At 42.1% G+C, this 18,132-nt stretch overlaps 1 protein-coding gene across 1 annotated transcript in view; it reads left to right on the plus strand.

Moving 5' to 3' along the window:
* Nucleotides 1–16,512, plus strand: part of LOC101599970 (paired box protein Pax-3) — an 86,813-nt gene extending 70,301 nt beyond the window's left edge. Inside the window, exons 5-6 of the mRNA XM_045147376.1 lie at nt 15,690–15,936; nt 16,413–16,512. Of these exons, the coding sequence (XP_045003311.1) occupies nt 15,690–15,936; nt 16,413–16,447 (282 nt within the window). The 3' untranslated portion in view covers nt 16,448–16,512. The remainder of the gene's footprint in view (nt 1–15,689; nt 15,937–16,412) is intronic.
* The last annotated feature ends 1,620 nt before the right edge of the window (nt 16,513–18,132 follow it).

Here is an 18,132-nt window from a genome sequence, read left to right on the forward strand (position 1 = left end):
GAAAATTATTTATAAAATAATGCAGTAGGAAAACTGTGATTGAAACAGAGATTTCTCTAGCCTTTCAAATGATCACTTCTCAGGGATGCCTCTCTTGAGACAAAAGGTGCCTTCCCTGCCTTTGACTGTCTGCCTGGCTTTATTTAGATTAGTGTAAAGAGAGTTGCACAGTAAAGAGCTCAAGTCTAACAACCTGGTTGATCTGTTAACTGAGAAGAAACTCGAGACTGGTGACTGCTTTGAGAGAAGTGCTTATTAACATGCTGAATTGTGGGATTCCAGCGACCGAGCTAACATTCTCTACCCGCCTCTTCCACCTTTATCTGGCTACCTAGTGAATTAGCAGCTCAGCTAAGCACCTGACCCACAGAGCCATGTCTCCAGCCCCTAAGCTAGCACTCCAGAGAAGGCCCAAGGGGGCTGCAGTCCACTGCCAGCTATAGGACTGATGAGAGAATTAGGATTAGAGGTAGAGGAGTCTTGGTACTGGGCTAGAATCTCCATTCTTGAGTGCAAGAGGAAACAGACTTCATGGAGAAACAGGTGAAGATGGTTATAGTCACATCTCTCTCTTTCTCTCTTTATGTGTGTGTGTGTGTGTGTGTGTGTGTGTGTGCATATCTGTCATTGGCCTTGAATTCACTAAATAGACTAGGCTGGCTGGCCAGCAAGCCCTAGGGATCCTTCTATCTCTGCCTCCCTAGTGTTGAGATGCAATCATGTGCCACCACACCTGGCATTGTTTTTAGTGAGAGAGAAAGAACTGGTATGCCAGGGTCTCTAGCTGCTGTAATTGAACCCCACATGCACATGCCATCTCGCAAACTTGTGTGCTTGCATCACCTTATGTGTTTGGCTTACGTGGGACCTGGGTCCTTAGGCTTCACAGGCAAGTGCCTTAACTGCTAAGCCACCTCTTTAGCCCTGGCATATTTTTAATGTGAGTTCTCAGGACTGAACTTACGTCATTATTAAGGGATTGAATTTAGGGTCTCGTGTATGTGAGACAAGCACTCAACCACTGAGCTATATCCGGGCCCTAGTTTTCTAAACTTTTAAGTTCAGGTTAATTTATATTCTTTTTACTAAACCTAATTTCCATGCTTTTAACTTCCACCAGTAATAAAAGCATTCCATGCTGATTGTATAAAAATGGAAACAGTTTAGAGTGTGTTTTGAGTAGGAAAAGAAATTCTTTCAGGGCAACACTGTTGTTTTTTGCATATTAACACTAGGTTCTTTGAGACTGAGCAGTAACATACACATTTAGCATTTTGCCTTTTCTCTGCCTTTCCATGCAATATTAGGCCATTCCCTACTAATTAACTTAAATGTAAGTGGACATAAAGGTTTCTGAATCATTATAGTCAATTCAGTAGAACTTTTTTTTGACATATTAAAATATTTGTGGATTTTATTTGATAATGTCACTGGGGTTATTGAAAGTGAGGTTATTCAAACTGGGAAGTCAGGAGCTAGAATGTCTGTGAATCACTGTGTAATATATTTTCTAGATTTTTTTGTGTTTTTGAGACAATGTCTAATTCCAATCCAGCCTATCCTGGAACTTAAAACTTATCCTGGAACCTGCCTCTGTTTACCAAGTGCTGGGATTGCAAGCCCAAGACACTATCCATGTGTAGTGGCTTTCTAAGTCTTTTTTGTTTGTTTGTTTGTTAAAGAACTAACAGACACTGTAAAGACAGGTTAGTGTATGTGTGCATGGAGAAAAATTGTCTTTTAAAAGTACTTATTTATTTGAAAGATGGAGGAGGTTGGGTGTGCCAAGTCCTCCTGCTGGGCAAACAAACTCCGACGCATGCACCACTTTGTGCATCTGGCTTACATGGAGGCTGGGGAATCAAATTTAGGCCTCTGGCTTTGCAAGCAAGTGCCTCTAACCACTAAGCCATTGCTCTATCCCCCAAAAGTTGTGCTTTGTTTGGTGTCTCTCAGTTATCTGCTCCCTCAAGCAAAGATTCTCTTCAAGCTCAGAGTCAGAATCATTTGCCAACTGGTGCTTGGAAGATTGCCTTGCTCATGGAAGGTGTACATTTCATGGGAACACACATGAAACAGACTTGGGAAGGTCATACCTATCCAGGTAGTCAGGTAGCAGAGCTGTGGATGGACATGTGTTTGGTCTGGCCTACATCTAAGAACACGAATCATAATCTTTTCTTTTTCTTTTTTTTTTTTTTTTTTTTGGTTTACTGAGGTAGGGTCTCACTCTGGCTCAGGCTGACCTGGAATTAACTATGGAGTCTCAGGGTGGCCTTGAGCTCAAGGCGATCCTCCTACCTCTGCCTCCCGAGTGCTGGGGTTAAAGGCGTGTCCACGCCCGGCTCTAATCATAATCTTTTACAAACATGATCGAATCCTTTCCTCAGTTGCTGAAAGTGTTCATGCAGTAGACTGGTGAATTTTCCTTATTCTCAGGGAGTCAGGAGAATATTCCCATTGTAGTTGATGGGAAAACAGAGGTCAAGTCAGCCCAGGATGTCATGGTGGGTATAAGAACTGAATCTCTTTCTCTTTTAGTTACTACTAGACAGTCTGTGAGCAGGAGTCATACATATTCATAGCTAGTCTCTGCCAAGGGAAGCAGTTTTCCATGGGCTCTGGCACTGTCCTTGACCTCCTGGGAGCATGGCCAGAGGGCTTTTCAGATTGAGAACTGATCTCTTACTCTATTAAAGGTGATCTGTCCGGAACTTGAGGTCAGATTCTCAGGGACGTATGAGGGTAGAGCACAGGCTAAAACCCTCAGTATCAGTGACTTTCTGTGAATTACATTACCCTTCTGGGAGAGGGCCTAGGGATGAAGGACACACCTCTTCGGAGAAGATAATCCAACGCATCCTGGTGAGGGCTTTCCTTGGTACCAGCAGTCTTCTTTTGAAAGGTTGTATCTCTTGCTGCAGGGACAATACAGAGCCTGCACAAACACAGACCACCATGACTCCCTCCCCCTCCCTCCTTCCCTCCCTCCCTCCCCAGACAGTGTGTTTGTAGCACCTTCCTGTACATGCAGGGACCACTGACTTGGAAGTTGGAGTGCAAAGAAATACAACCATATGCTCAAGCTACAAGAATAATTAACTTTTGGCCCATGTTCTTCTAATTATATTTCCTTTGCAAAAAAAAAAAAAAAATACTGCCCTTGCTGCTTCCCCACCCCCAAAACACACACAACCAACCCCCACAAACATGGCTAATTAAATTAACAAACTTTTATCGCTTCACGCCCCACCTCCACCCTACTTCTCCAAACTCTGCCATTCTTTGATGATAGCTTCAAATGATCTCTGTAGTGAAAACCAGTATCGAGGTTCCAGGGGTTCTGAGAGGCTTTTCTATTGTTCTGTCATGTACAAAAGTGGGCCAACTTGGCCGCATTTAAGGTTCATCAACCATTGCAAATGATTCCTCAAATGTTTTGGGTTTGGTAAAACCTAAAACACATTTTTGCCAAGCACTTTTCCTCCTTAATTTTTCAAACTGTGTATTTTAAGGAAAATTTGATCCATATGGTTTTGATTCATTTACTCTTATATCATTGACATTTTTTTTTTTCTCGTGGAGCCATTTGATACCCAAGAAGCTTCCCGAGCCCTTCCTATGTTCATTTTAAGCTTTTTCCTTCTTAAAAGGAGGAAGTCCTATTTGCAACCTCAGAGGCCATAAATTCTGAGTACCTCTCAATTCAGCAACACTTAAAAATACATTTGGTATAAATCGGGATTATTATGAACACATTTCATGTTTAGAGCAGATGGGCAGAGTTTCATTTCTGGTTTATGAGTGAAACCAATGACAAAATAAGAAAATGGGTTTAAATTACCAGAAGAAAAAAGTTTTGCTTTAGAGAATGTTTGGAACTGTTGTTAATAAATCTCCACGGGCCGTACGATGCTCATAGACCTCATCTCCCTTTTTGTTCAGGTCTTGGGTAAGAGATAATTGAATAACCAGTACACCTGTCCTATTTCATGGATAATCTACTGAGGAAAGGAGAAAAAAAATCTCATAAAGATTTGTGTACCAGGCTTGAAATGCTTGGATGTTTGCTTCTACTCTGCACCTTAGGAACAAAGGGAGGGTCTGCAGATCTCATCAAGTTTATGGCCCTCCATCTAAGTCTGCTTGAATCATCACAGTCTTGTGTTGAGATAATGCCTCTGAAAGACCCAGAAGAAATAAAAGACAGGCCTTTATACTAACGAGATTGCGATTAATGGCCTAAGATGCCAGGATTGACTTCTGTTCCTGTTCAGATGTGACAAAAGAAAACCTTTAACTCAGCCACCCATCCAGTTGCTTTTAAAGAATAATATTAAAATTGAGATTATTAGTGTGTAATGTATGTAAATTGCATATTTGGTGTCAGCTACGCTTGTCAGGCGGCTTCTCCATTTCATGCATCTACGTATTAGACTATCGTGGTTCCCTTGCAAATTACATTGCCTTTGCTCAGCACAGTTTCTTTGGACAAGCATTTGTTAATCCTGAAACTTACTAGGGAGAGGCATTTAAGTGTTAATAGGTGCACACAAAACTCAGGACTACTTTTGATTTTGCTTGTCAGGTTTTTTTTTTGGGGGGGGGATACCACAGCATCAAATCATGATCTCAAATTGTTCAGCTGTAAGGCAAGGTGATGGCTGCCCATCAAAGATATAGGGAAGGCTGATACTTAGGGCCAGCTTGTTGTGTGGATGGAATATAGCTATTAAAAAGGGTTACATTGTGTGCTTTTCTCTTCATGTGTTGGTGAAGATATTACATGCATGTAAATTCCATACACGTAAATTTCTTCCCCCCCACCTTTTTTGTGTATTGCTCCAGGCAAAAGCAGTAAGGTTTGCTCTTCTACTTCAAGAGCCTAGTTGTTTGGACATTTGGGCACATGTTAGAAGCTGTTTGAGGCTCTTTTGTTGCTCAGCCATTTGTTTTGTCCATTTGACACACAGATCACAAATGCTGTGTCCTCAGTTTACCTTTATTGTTGTGAAGAACCAGGCAAGCAGATGGCCTGCCACCAACCCCTTTCCCAACGGAGGCACTTCATTTCCTTACACTTTCCAGAAGTTCATCTGTGGAGGGAAGAGGAATGATTTTGATTAAAGAGATTTGTTGGGTGTCAAGCAAAGCTGTGGTGGAGAGAGGCTCTATACAAAAGAGATCTCTCAAGAGCTTGTGCAGCTTTTGTTTCTCTTTTAAAGTAGATCCCGAGCTCATTACCGGGATGTGAGAACTCTTACATGTTTCCAGCGGTTCAAAGATGTCTGGTATCATAAAAAAAAAAAAAAAAAAAATCAGCCACACCAGAAAAAACCCTGGGCCATTTGTATGTTTCTATTCTGCCATGTTTGGAGATCTGCTCCATGGTGAAAGCCCCGTCGTTAATCCACTTACTGAATCCATGTGGGCTGTGGTAACCTGGTTCCATGTGGGCTGCGGTAACCTGGTTCCATGTGGGCTGCGGTAACCTGGTTCCATGTGGGCTGCGGTAACCTGGTTCCATGTGGGCTGCGGTAACCTGGTATCCCGGTTTTGCTCGGCAGGCTGTAGGAAGATGATGAGGGGGCCACGGGAACGCCTCAGAGGTCAGAACTGCTTGGTGTACGAGCCAGATGACTGGATTTCAGCTTCCCAGAACCCACATAACACCAGGCCAGATTCAAGTAGCACACATGCCTTTAATTCCAGTGTGCTTATGGCAGTGGGAGACGGAGCCCAGAAAATGCCAAAGCTTACAGGCCAGCTAGCCTTCCATTTATATCTGCAAAACAACAAGAGAGACCCTGTCTCAAATAAGGTGGAAGGAGGGGACCAACAGCCTGAGCTTGTCCTCCGGCCTCCACACCCGCACAGAGGCACACTCAAACCCGTGCATACGCATACTTCACACCCATAAGAACATGAGGAGAGCCCTGGGCTATGTCGAAAGTTACAACTTGTCCCAAATCTCTTTCCATAAAAGCAGTAGCTAATGGCTGTATCTGCCATCATACTCCTGAACCATGCCATGAGCAAACTTTCCTACTGAATTAATTTTTTGTTTGCCTGCCAAGCTGATCTAAATGGAAATTCTGTCAGCTATATTCTTCTGTACTTCAGACAAATCAAGTGCAACAACCTTATGGTTTTTAGGTCCATTTGATTTCCTCTAGCCATTGAGGAGGAAAAAACATTGAGTGTGATTGCTAAGTTTATAGCTAAGCTACTAGGATAAGAAGTTTTTTTTGTTTGTTTGTTTTTTTTTTGTCGCTAGCAATATACAAAAGAGCCACGCTAGGTTCCAGTGCAAGGCCAGTGGTCTGAATCAACCCTTTATATGTGGTTGGAATTCAATGTAAAGCTTTTAATTTATTATTGCATTTGCAAAATGGCAATATCTAGAGAAATCTGAATACTTGCATATTTATTCAATTAGGGGCTGAATGTATGCTTTGTACCATGCACACAGAAAACTTGATTCAGTCATTAGTTGTATACTATTTTTTGTTGTTTTATTATTTTTTTTTTTTAAAGAATCTGCCCTGCAAAACAGTCTGGGTTTTATCAGAGGTGTATATTTTTTAAAGTATAGTGTGATATTTAAAAATTGCTTTTGACGTGTAGCTCCAGGTCAGTGAACTGGAGTTTCTGAGATCAGTGACTGTATTGTCTCTATGATCAATGGCAGAGGTGGAAGTGCCATTTCAAATACATATTTTTGTTCACGAGGGACAGTGTGGCATTAGCATATGTGTGTGTAGATAGTGTGTAACCGTCAAATCTGGGCATTGATATACCCACCACCTCAAATGTGTCATTTCTTTGAGTTGGGAACATTCGATTTTGAAATATTCAATTAATTGTTGCCAGCTATAGCTAGCTGATGGTGCTGTAGCTCTGTTGTAGTCAGTTCCACACTGCTGGGATGAACAACCAAACCAGACATAGTTTATGGGAGGAAGGGATTTCTTTCAAGCTTACAGATCCAGGAGAAGTTCCATCAAATGGCAGAAGAAGCTGGCTCCCATTCATAGATTCAAGCAGACATCACCAAACATCCAGCACCACAGGCAAACCCAGCTCGAGCTCCAAACCTCTCTGTACAACTTTAGGCTGGAATTCAGATCCACTCTGAGTGACATGTCTTCCCCTTACACACACACGTGTAGCAGGAATCTGTCTGCAAGAGGCTGAAGCTGCAAACTCAATATTTAAAAATTTTTATTTACTTATGAGAGAGACAGAGAGAGAGAATAAAGAGAGGAAGATAGGAAGAATGGACACACTGAGGCCTCCAGCCACTGCAAATGAACACCAGATGCATGTGCCACCTTGTGCATCTGGCTTACATGGATCTTAGGGAATCAAACCTGGGTCCTTTGGCTTTGCAGGCAGGCACATTAACTGCTAGCCCATCTCTCCAGCCCTCCAACTCAATTTTAATAAATTTAATAAAATATCTGAGTCTATGGGGGAACATACCTTCAAGCAGAGTCTGTTATTCTTCCTATCTAACTGTACCTGTGGATCCAGAAGCTATTCTCTCTCCATCTGTCCCTCACTGTACCCTTCCCAGCTCCTGGGCACATTGTTCTAAACTTTTTGAACTATCAACTTTTAGCTCCCGCATATAAGTGAGAGCATGTGGTGCCTGGCTTCCTGTTTGGTCAAACCACAGATTAAAATTTCAACATTAAAGGGAATATTTCTTGGTTGTCAGAAGACTGTGCAGCTAATCCTTATCCTTTGTGCTGAGCTAATGAAGGAGGGGGTGTCTTTTTTTATTAAAAAACAAAACAAAACAAGGGCTCTCTTTTCTCACAAAATACCCCTCGTATGTCATCGGTGCAGACTGCATTAAAAAAGACCTAGTAAAGCTGATGCATCTGTTCTGAGACTCACACGTGCTCCCTGAGGAGCACATCTCCTATTTGTGCACTTCTGTGGGAGCACGGCAGCTCAGGTCAGCACTTCCCGGTGTCTCACAGGTGGAATTTCTGGTTGCTGTGGATGTCAAATGATGTTGTTGATACAGCGGATGTCTCTTCTACCTCCACACTCTCTCAGCCTTCCCAAGACCTTCAGAACTTGGGCTGGGGGAGGGGACCAGTTTTACAGAAAGGGGTGCAAAGTGCTTACTGATGTTTAGCAAGGGCAGACAGGGGAGTAGAGGAAAGAATTCCTTTTTGGTCACTTGGCTGCAGAGTGCGGGAAAGCCACTGATCTCAGCGGAGCCCTGCAATTAGGATACCCAGTCATCCTCCATGTTGCCAGTGCACTGGGCAGAGAGGAGGATGTCATGTAACACAACATCTTCTGCTCCAAAAGGCCTTCCACCTAGATGAAACTGCTTGCTCTAGTTTATTATGAATTATGCATAAGCCTCGGATGAAGCTGTACTGTTAGGTTTGAGCAATGTTTGCATGTGTCATGGCTGCTGGGGTGACGGTTGTGTGTTTCCTTAGCTGCAGGTTTGGGTTATGGGAACTCTGAGAAAACATTTTAAAGTATCATCTCACTCTTGTACTGAAGGTTGCCCAAGCATAAAGCACTTCCCTTTCTAAGTTTAGAATCACAAGTCCCAAAGGTCAATTAGTGTTCAGCAAACATGTCTTGGAGCAGCCATGAAAGGCAGCTGAGATGTATGTTTGATTTTCCACAGTCGTGTCCTCGGGCAGCTTTGTGAAGCAGTCATGGGTTTGAGCACACACACCCGTTAGAGGACTACTGTGATTGTGGGAAATTTCCTGAAATGAGAAGCATTAGCAGCAGGTCATGCCATTCCTCACAGAAAGAGTTTGAGACTCTCTGCGTAAAGTGATGAATGAGGGTATCTGACCCACATCTGTTTTACATTAGAAGAGAACATTGCCTTGACATCCTTAGGAGCATTTGTCAAGATTCCCTGGACAGAGCTTCTGTAAATTACATGCTGCAAATGTGTCAGGGTCAGATAAGAGGATATCATTAAGTCCCAAAGTTTACTCTGGGCTATGTCAGTCTATCTTAATATTCTACGGGCCAGCGATTTTTTTCCTAGAGCTGTTTTGTTATATTTTTCTTTCACAGAAGAAAAATACATGAATGCCACACCTCCAATATTGGACATGTCCCTTTCTCACAAATCATATTAATTGTAGACATAGTCACAAAGCATATTAAATGCAGGCATGCGTAAATGAATTAAAACATATGAGGATTTTATTATACCCATGGTGGGTCTAACACAGTCAAATATCTAGTGCATTAGTTGGCATATTTTTTCCTTTAGGTGGAATGAGCTTTTTCTAAATGGGCCGTATCCCCTGATGATAGGTGGACATGGTGGACATGGTGTGACTGTTCATCGGAGGTGAACTATACATGTGCATACATGTCACAGGCCATTTCTAGGCTACTTGTCTACCTTTATATTTCCTCACTAGGCCTTGGAGAATATTGCTTGGCCGAGGATGGAGCTCAGTGGTCGGGTGCTTGCCTAGCATGAGCAGGGCCCTAGGTTTCATCCATAGCCCTCCAAAGCAAAGGGGAAAAAGCAAACAAACAAAAGCAACAGGAATATTGCTGTTGGCTCTGCTGAGAATTAGATACTGTCAGGAGTTGAAATAATGGAAGTTATTTCTATGGTTGGTCCACAGGATGGGAGGAGAACTGAACTAAAAGTCCATTTTTATTAGCCTCCTTTCCAAGAAAACTGTGGGAGCATGTGCAGTGTGGGAGCACGCTGATCTAGACCTCACAGTCCTTCTTATGCATTGAGCGTGACGCGTGTGGCTAAGGATGGAGCGTCCTTAGCGGTGTGCCCTCCATGTCCTGGTTCTCTCTCTGGTGAGGTGAAGGTCCTGACCCTTTCCCTATCTCAGCGTGGGTGAGAAGGTTGCCATGCAGACCTTCAGAGAAACATCTACCTTTAGGCAACTTCCCTCTTAGAGATTTCAAACAGACAGGACTCCAAAGCTAATTAGTTATATGCTAATCAAGTACCTAATGATTGTGAAAGCATTTGAATCCAAAGACATTTTCAGGGAAGTCAGCACTGCTTAAATTGAGCCTCAGAGATACAGTCAATCCCTAAGACCTAACTGTTGGTAGACTCGGGGAATACCTGTATTGGTAAAAGACATTTGATAAAGATTTGATTTTTTTTGGCTTTGAAAATAAATTACACTGAAACAGAAAAAAAATAATAACATATGTAGTTATTATAGCCTTTGAGGGAAAAGTAAAAGTACATACAATAAAGAAATAGCTTCCATATCCTATAAAACTGTTATTCACATGAGTTTTTTTTTTTTTTAAGAAGCTAAACACATGTTGTTAAATGCTAAGTTAGAAGAACATCTGATTACTTAAGAAGAAAGAAAATAAAGGCATGTGCCAGGACTCCCCCTAAGGCAAAAAGAATCACCTATGCATCCATCCTAATTTGCTTAGTCAGTTTAGATTTTTTGATAAGCCCTGAGCTCTTTCAACTGAGGTGCACAAAGCCATTCCATTTGCTCCTACACAAATATTTTCCAGACACATCGCTTTAAATGTAAATCTTAATTTGGCCCATAGTTTTTATCTTTTATATTTAATCTTAACAATAGGGAAATAAATTTAGGAGAAATTCACCATGAAGCAGTTGTGAAGAGTTAGTTTCTCCTGAACCATATAATCTGCGAATCAAGATATAAACAACCTGTTTGGAATTCTGAAATTTGAGAGTGCATACAAAGAGAGCTTCAAAAAATGTCTCTAATATGCAAGAACAGGCAGAAAAAATGTATAAGCACAAAATCAGGAGGCTTTGAATTGCTTTCTTAAAAATTAATTATGAACCTCACTGTATTAATGTGTAGTATAGTGGTCATATTCCTATTGGGTTATACTCTTTTTTCTTTTTTTTTTTTGGTTTTTTGAGGTAGGGTCTCAGTCTAGTCCAGGCTGACCTGGAATTCACTGTGTAGTCTCAGGCTGGCCTCAAACTCATGGCGATCCTCCTACCTCTGCCTCCAGAGTGCTGGGATTAAAGGCGTGTGCCACCATGCCTGGCTCAAATTTTTTTTTCTTTTTCTTTTCTTTTCTTTTTAAAAATTTTTATTAACATTTTCCATGATTATAAAAAAAATCCCATGGCAATTCCCTCTCTACCCCCAAGCTCAAATTTTTAAAAAACATTTTGTTTATTTGAGAGAAAGAAAAAGAGGTAGACATATAGAGAGAAACAAAGAGAAAGAATGGGCACGCCAGGTCCTCTAGCCGCTGCAAAGGAACTCCAGACCCATGTGCTACCTTGTACATCTGCCTTCACATGAGCACTAGGGAATCCAACTCAAGTCCTTAGTCCTTAATGGCAGAACAATCTCTACAGCCCAGAATTGATTTTTAAGGGTCATCTGTAAATCAGTTTAGAAGTGGTACCCAGCTGGGTGTGGTGGGGCACGCCTTTAAGCCTAGCACTCAGGAAGCAGAGATAGGAGGATCCAGATAGTTTGAGGCCACCCTGAGATTACATAGTGAATTCCAGGTCAGCCTGAGCTAGTGTGAGTAAGACCCTACCTCAGGAAACAAAACGAAACAAAACAAAACGAAGTGATGCCCAGAACCTCTTTGTAGTGGACCATCCTTCCAGACGCCTGACCGATACTCTCTTAGTTTCACACAACTACAACTCAACTGCCAAAGCCCCTTGTCCTTTCCAATGGGACAGAACCGGATTTAAGGACATCTTTCTTGTTGAGTCCCCTGCATTTACCTGCCATCTCATTTGCATGTGGTCAGCATTTGGGAGGCATGATTGAGTAGCCTTGAATTTTCTTTTGAAATTGTTTTGGAAAACCAAGGCAATTGTGCTCCCCCCCCAACCAGCGAAATTAAAAGAAAAAAAAAGACAAGCAAACCAACAAAATTCAGAATGCCAGCACTGCAATTGAAGTAGCTTACTACTTGTTTGAGAAGACAGAATCGTATTTGAAACAATGGGGATTTTATGTTAGGCTCTGAATATCAAATGGTTGTAGGACAAGCATGCATAAAAGAAAGCTGGTAATATTCTTAGAAGGAGACTATGGCTGGGTGACATTCCATAACCACACTGGGGGAGTTCTTAGAAGCTCGTTTACTAATTTCTCATGCATAAAAAGAAGTTTCCATAGCTTTCCTTGAACCACATAAGACACAAAATAGCTTTTAAAGAGACATACATAAAAGTGTAACGGGACCCTTCCGTAGAGAGTTGAGGTTTTGGATCATGTTTAGGGAAAGTAATGTATTTTCTACTGGAATAATCACCTCCCCCACCAAGTTCCTTTTTAATTTCTTAAGTGGTGGATTATTAAAATGGTGTCTGTCTCAAGTTTTCTTAATATGAAATGTTGCAATAAATCATGCGATATTTTTAAGTCCTCCTCTTCCTCTTTCTAGACAGAGCTGCTCTGTGTAGCCCAGGCTGGTATCAGGCTTTAGTCTTCCTGCCTCAGCCTCCCTATGATAGGCTCAGGCCTTTGTACCCTGAGATCTCGTCTGTAAGATGGTGCTTAGATAAGTGACCTGAGGAGTGCTGTGGAAAGAAGCAGAGTGTCTGCCCCTTGGGCGAAATAAAGGAATCCGAAGGACCAAAGGTAGCTAACTGCTCTCAGAGTCTCTCTCCACCCTCACATCAGTCACTGCAAGGATTGGGATGTAGAGCTGAGGGCTGTTGCTAGTTTAGAAGCCTTTGAGGCCTGACTCCCCCTCTCCCTGGGTCCTTTGAAGACCATCTCTCATTGGCCTGGATAGGGCCCCTGAAGATGGTGCCGTGCTTTCTCCTCCATCCTCCAGTAGATATGTTTCAAAGTCTGAAAGGTAAATTCTGTTGTATTTTTTTCTAATGCAATGAGTACAAAAAAGCAAAAATACTGCTACATGAGCCAGGCGTGGTGGCACATGCTTTAATCCCAGCACTCAGGATGCAGAGGTAGAAAGATTGCCAAGAGTTTGAGGCCATCCTGACATTACATAGTGAATTCCAGGTCAGCTTAGACTACAGTGAGACCAAACCTCAAAAAAAAAAAAAAAAAACTGCTACATGAACAATATTATGAGCTGATTTTTTTCCTTTTTCTTTTTTTGCTGATCAGAAGGGTTTATTTCTTTTCTTTTAGAACCCTCATTTGGTTGTGGCCCCCTTTATAGAAATAGTTATTGCTACAAAATTAAGAAAATAGTTATTACTGCTTTCAAAATTATGCAAACAAGAAATGTGTGGCAGGGGACTAAAATGTTTATCACAAAAATGTACATGTGTCGCTCATGGGAGAGAGCGCGTGTTTTGAATAAAATTCTGCTTTGAGTTCCTAAACTATAACTGTACATAGCATATCCCATCTCTCTCTTAAAGTGACATACCATGAGCAGAGTCTCAAGGAAGTATTTGTGAAGATTATTATTCATTAAAAATATTTTTAGTCCAAGACCTCTGCACATTTCTTCTCTGGTCAATAGCACTAGATGATTGTTTTTCCTAAGTGCTTCCACTTTACTTCCCGCAGCTTACTTATAGTGAAGGATGTGTATGTTGCCACAATCCTCTTTCATTAGAAAACCACATTTTCCTTATTTTTCCCCCTGTTTATTCTTCCCATCAGGTCAGCACACCAAGACGTGCTCCTTGATTTGCAACACAAGTGTGTGCTTAGTGCCACAAAAACTCTTTAAATAGATATATCTTATTTAAATAGATATATTTGGACTGAAAAAAATATTTAGTAAGCAAGTGTCTCAATCAAAGTTTATGCCTCTTCCTAGTATATGATGAATAATTATCTGTAAGTTCAAAAACAGGCAAAGAAAAAAATCCCTGTAGGTGAAAGAGCATCTAGAAAAGAATTTAAATGCATTCTTGTTTACGTTAAAAATTTTTCAGTGAAAAGTTAAAATATTATGAGCAGTGTTGGGAAAATCGAAGGGAATCCATGTTCTAGTGACTTTCTGTCTTTTTATAGCTGTGTTTTTGACTGACTCAAACATTGTTTTGGGATAGTCTCTTTCCTACAATCTTCAATAAAACCATACATGGCTAGTGATGATTACTTTTTAGAACACAACTGATTTTCACACAGCAACATATACCTCCAGCAGGCTTAGGTCCCAGGGGTGTCTTTCCAAACTGAGGCATATTGTGTTGTTTTACCCACACCTGCTGGTCTTCTCACATGTTCCTATGAAGTAATTCAAATGAAAGGGAAGGCGGGGGATATACATGGCCTGTTTGAATGGAGGGAATGGAGAATTTACTGAAGGTAAGAAACAGATTTTCTGTCTCTCTGATGGTCTCTTGGGCTCACTGAAGATGGATTGGTTTAAAGCTTTAGTTCAAGGTTTTGTTGGCTGTATGATTATGCAAACCTTTCCCAAAGGAAGTTAGGCGCTTTATTTTCCAGTGTGTATAAATTGCTTTCAGGGATGCATGACTAGCCCCGGATCCCTGATTTGCTGGAGCCTTTAGACCCCAGAGTCTCAATGGAACTGCCTCGTGTATACACGGTGCTTTGCAGCTCATAGCGGGGACTGTCACCCGTGTTAGTTTTCATGCCTGCAGAACTGTCAGGGACCTGTGTGCAGTGGTAAGGCTCTACTTTTCAACACTTGACAGTTGGGGTGATTCCTGGGGATTCTTCACCCAACAGGTATAATATTTTTCAACTTCTTTCCGAGACAAGTAACTTCCTCTTTTGGGTGGGCATTCTCCAGCTGCAGAATTGATTGTCCACTTGATGTCCGTGATGGCGTGTGGGAAGGGTCAGTGAGTGTGTTCGGAGAATACCGAGCTCATCTGAAAGTTGCTTTGTGGTTGCTTCCTTTTGTTATTAAGTTGTCTGTCTGCCTCTCTAGGGCCATTTAAGAAAGCTAACTTTGAGGAGTGCATCCCAAGCTGGGGGAAAGGGCCTCAGGTCACGCCTCTTGGATGAGGGAGGCACAAGGGAAGATCAGGAAAGGAAAAATAGCTTCTACTTAGTGAATGGTGGTCAAGACAAAAGATGAGCTTTCTTGAAAGGGGATATAGTGATAAAAAAAAAAAAAAGTACATACTCACATAAAAACCTGCTTTGGATTCATTTATTTTACTTTTTCCTGGGAGTCGAACCAGGGCTTTGTGCTCTACTGCTGAGCTACAGCCCAGTTTGGACATTTAAGAAAGATATCAGCTAGTGGCTATTTTTAGTTGCATTTGATGGCTGAGGATGTACTTGGCCTGGTATGCACAAGGCCCTGGGTTCAATCCCCAGGACTGGAAAAAAAAAAAAAACAAACAAAACACAAAAACCAATCACATGTGTTTACAGATGTAATACATTAGACATTTTCTGTGTGACCCAGTAGAACTCCCTCGCTCGGTCCCTTCTTTCGCTTTCTTTGAAATCGCAGTCTGATGTTATCATGGAGGACATGGGTGTAATCTCTCCCTGTCTCTGGTCATCATCCGCTCTTTCCTTCTCTCCCTTCTCCCGACCCCCTCCTTTTTTCCTGAAACTACAGTCAGATGTTATCACTGGGCATGAGGTAATGTCGCTGCCACTTTCAATAGAGGTCACAGTCCTTGGAACTCTTCAACAGATTCCCAAAGATATAGCAACTGGACTTTCAACTTTCCCTGTCAGCTATGGTCTACCATCTGTTTCTGCCCACGGTCTAACTTTTTCCAATCGGCTTGTTTGCTCTAGGTGATGGGACTCCTGACCAACCATGGTGGGTTACCTCATCAGCCTCAGACTGACTATGCGCTCTCCCCTCTCACTGGGGGCCTGGAACCTACGACTACGGTGTCAGCAAGCTGCAGCCAGAGACTGGAACATGTGAAGAATCTGGACAGTCTGCCCACATCGCAGTCCTATTGCCCACCAACATATAGCACCACAGGCTACAGTATGGACCCTGTCACAGGCTACCAATATGGGCAGTATGGACAAAGTAAGCCTTGGACGTTCTAGGGGTAGCCCCTGCTGGAAGGGAGAGAAATCACCTCTTGCTTGAGAGAGGGAGGGAGAGGCTTGATTGAGCCTTTTATCCCAGTATCAATTTCGTGGCAAAGCCAGCCCATTGCTCCCTTGTATAATCATTTTCTTAACCGATGTCAATAACATCTTGCAGTTATTAATTGCTGAGTCGTAAAACCCGATTGTCAGTAGGTAAAACATGGAGGTTGGCCAAAATGAAATAACCCCTGGCATTAGAAACACATGTTATTAATGAGGTCAGCTCGAGGATCAGACAGGGGTAATCCAGGGACACAGAGTTGTGTCAAACTTGTCTCAGGAATAAAAATATTAGCCTCGATCCTTTGATACCATGCGATTAAATATGACATTGTCAGCCTGTAGCTGATCTTGCCCCTTACTGTGAATTGTCCCGGCATGACCTAAAAAGCTGCGTGTGTTTCCTTACAGGTGCCTTTCATTATCTCAAGCCAGATATTGCATAAGTGAACTGTCCACGTGGAGCTAAAGCTGGCCCTGTTTCCGGCTTCCACAGCCTAGACATGAAGAATCTTCTCAGAAAAAAAAATAATTAAAAAAATAATCACCCTTTGGGGGAGGTGGAGACCAAGGAAAGTGATTGATTTTCTTTCTCCAGTAGTTGGTTTCAGATTCTTTTGAACGTGTTGGACAGAAGCAGTGGAGAAGAGGAAAAACTGGAGTGTGAAAACAATGTAATGTGTTTGAGGCAATGCTGTCACAGGCTGCATATCAAAACACCCGAGTCATTGTTGCTCATAAACAAGGAGCTAAAAACATTCCGTGTATGTGTGTGTGTGTGTGTGTGTGTGTGTGTGTGTGTGTGTACGCGCGTGTGTATGTGTCTGAGATTTACCTGGACTGGTTTGAGCAAGCAGAATCTTCCAAAATATCCTAAGAGAATCAAGTCAGTAGGCTAACACAACTACAACTTTAACACTGCTGGTGCAATGAAGCAGGCATGGAGGAATACTTGATTTTACACACTGGAAATCCATTTAAAAGTCAATGCCACCATATTTTGGGAAGCTAGACTAGATGGAGAGTACCTCCCCAAATAAATTATTTGTTATCATATCCTCACTGTAATCTAGTTGTCGACAAATATCCCAGACATGTCTTGCGACAGGATGTGGGCTAATGGGAAGAAGAGCTTGTTTTCTTTCCTGCTGTGGGGAGAGGTGTATGGTGTTTTACCAATTCACATTCATTTGGAAACCAGTCTGGGTGTGTGGGGGGGAAGGGCATGGTGGAGAGGAAGTGGCACACACCCCGTATCTGCTTCTCAGTGTGCAATATTGTGTACCTCACAGATGCTTTGGCCAAGGCCAAGGCGATAGAAACGAAATCAGAACTATATTTTTGCAGGCATTTTATTTTTGCAGCCCGTGAGTCCTTGTGGTAGGATGCAGCGCTAATGCTCCCTCGGGGCTGGGCAACCAGCACCCTGCTTGCTCCTTTTGATTAGAGACCAGGTCCGAAAAGAACGCTTTTTATGATGATTACGTTTACATTCTTCTCTTTTCTATGAAAGGCAGGCAAGAAGAGAATTGTCCACGTGGCTCTCATGTACTTTTAAATTATACAATGATATCCAATATTAAAAGACGGTAGGAACTGAGGTTTACATATATTTGTGTGGTGACATTTTAGAATGTCAATAAATCTGTGTTTTGAAATGTTAAGAAGAACAAGAAGGCGGAAGGCAGTGTTATTTATTTCTTTCTATTCTTGGAACCATGAATGAGGTAGGCACAAATGCATTCCTTTTAGTGTTGAGAACCAGAGTTAGGGTGGTAGTGGGTGTAGGCATAGTACTGAGTTAGCGCAGACGTTGGACAGGGTGAAGCAACAAGGAGAAGAAGTGTCTTTGTGTTGCAGCCTCAGCCAACAACAGTGTGTTGTAAAATGTCTCTCATGTAAAAAGTGCAGTAAATATTTACTATTTATAACGAATAAACAGTTATGAAAACTTGCTCAACACTGTTTCTTTGGGGGAACTGGTAAATATAGTACAAGTGAAAACGAGGCTGAGGGGAGCCCAGCAAGGGGCGTACTCCACTTCTAGAACAAAGGAGCTTCCACAGCCCACAGCTGGATTCTGCTGAGCAGCTTGGTTGGATACTGTCAGGAGGACTGATGTCTTCCTGGG

Source organism: Jaculus jaculus, chromosome 4 (genome assembly GCF_020740685.1).
Source record: "Jaculus jaculus isolate mJacJac1 chromosome 4, mJacJac1.mat.Y.cur, whole genome shotgun sequence".
Taxonomy (NCBI): Eukaryota; Metazoa; Chordata; class Mammalia; order Rodentia; family Dipodidae; genus Jaculus; species Jaculus jaculus.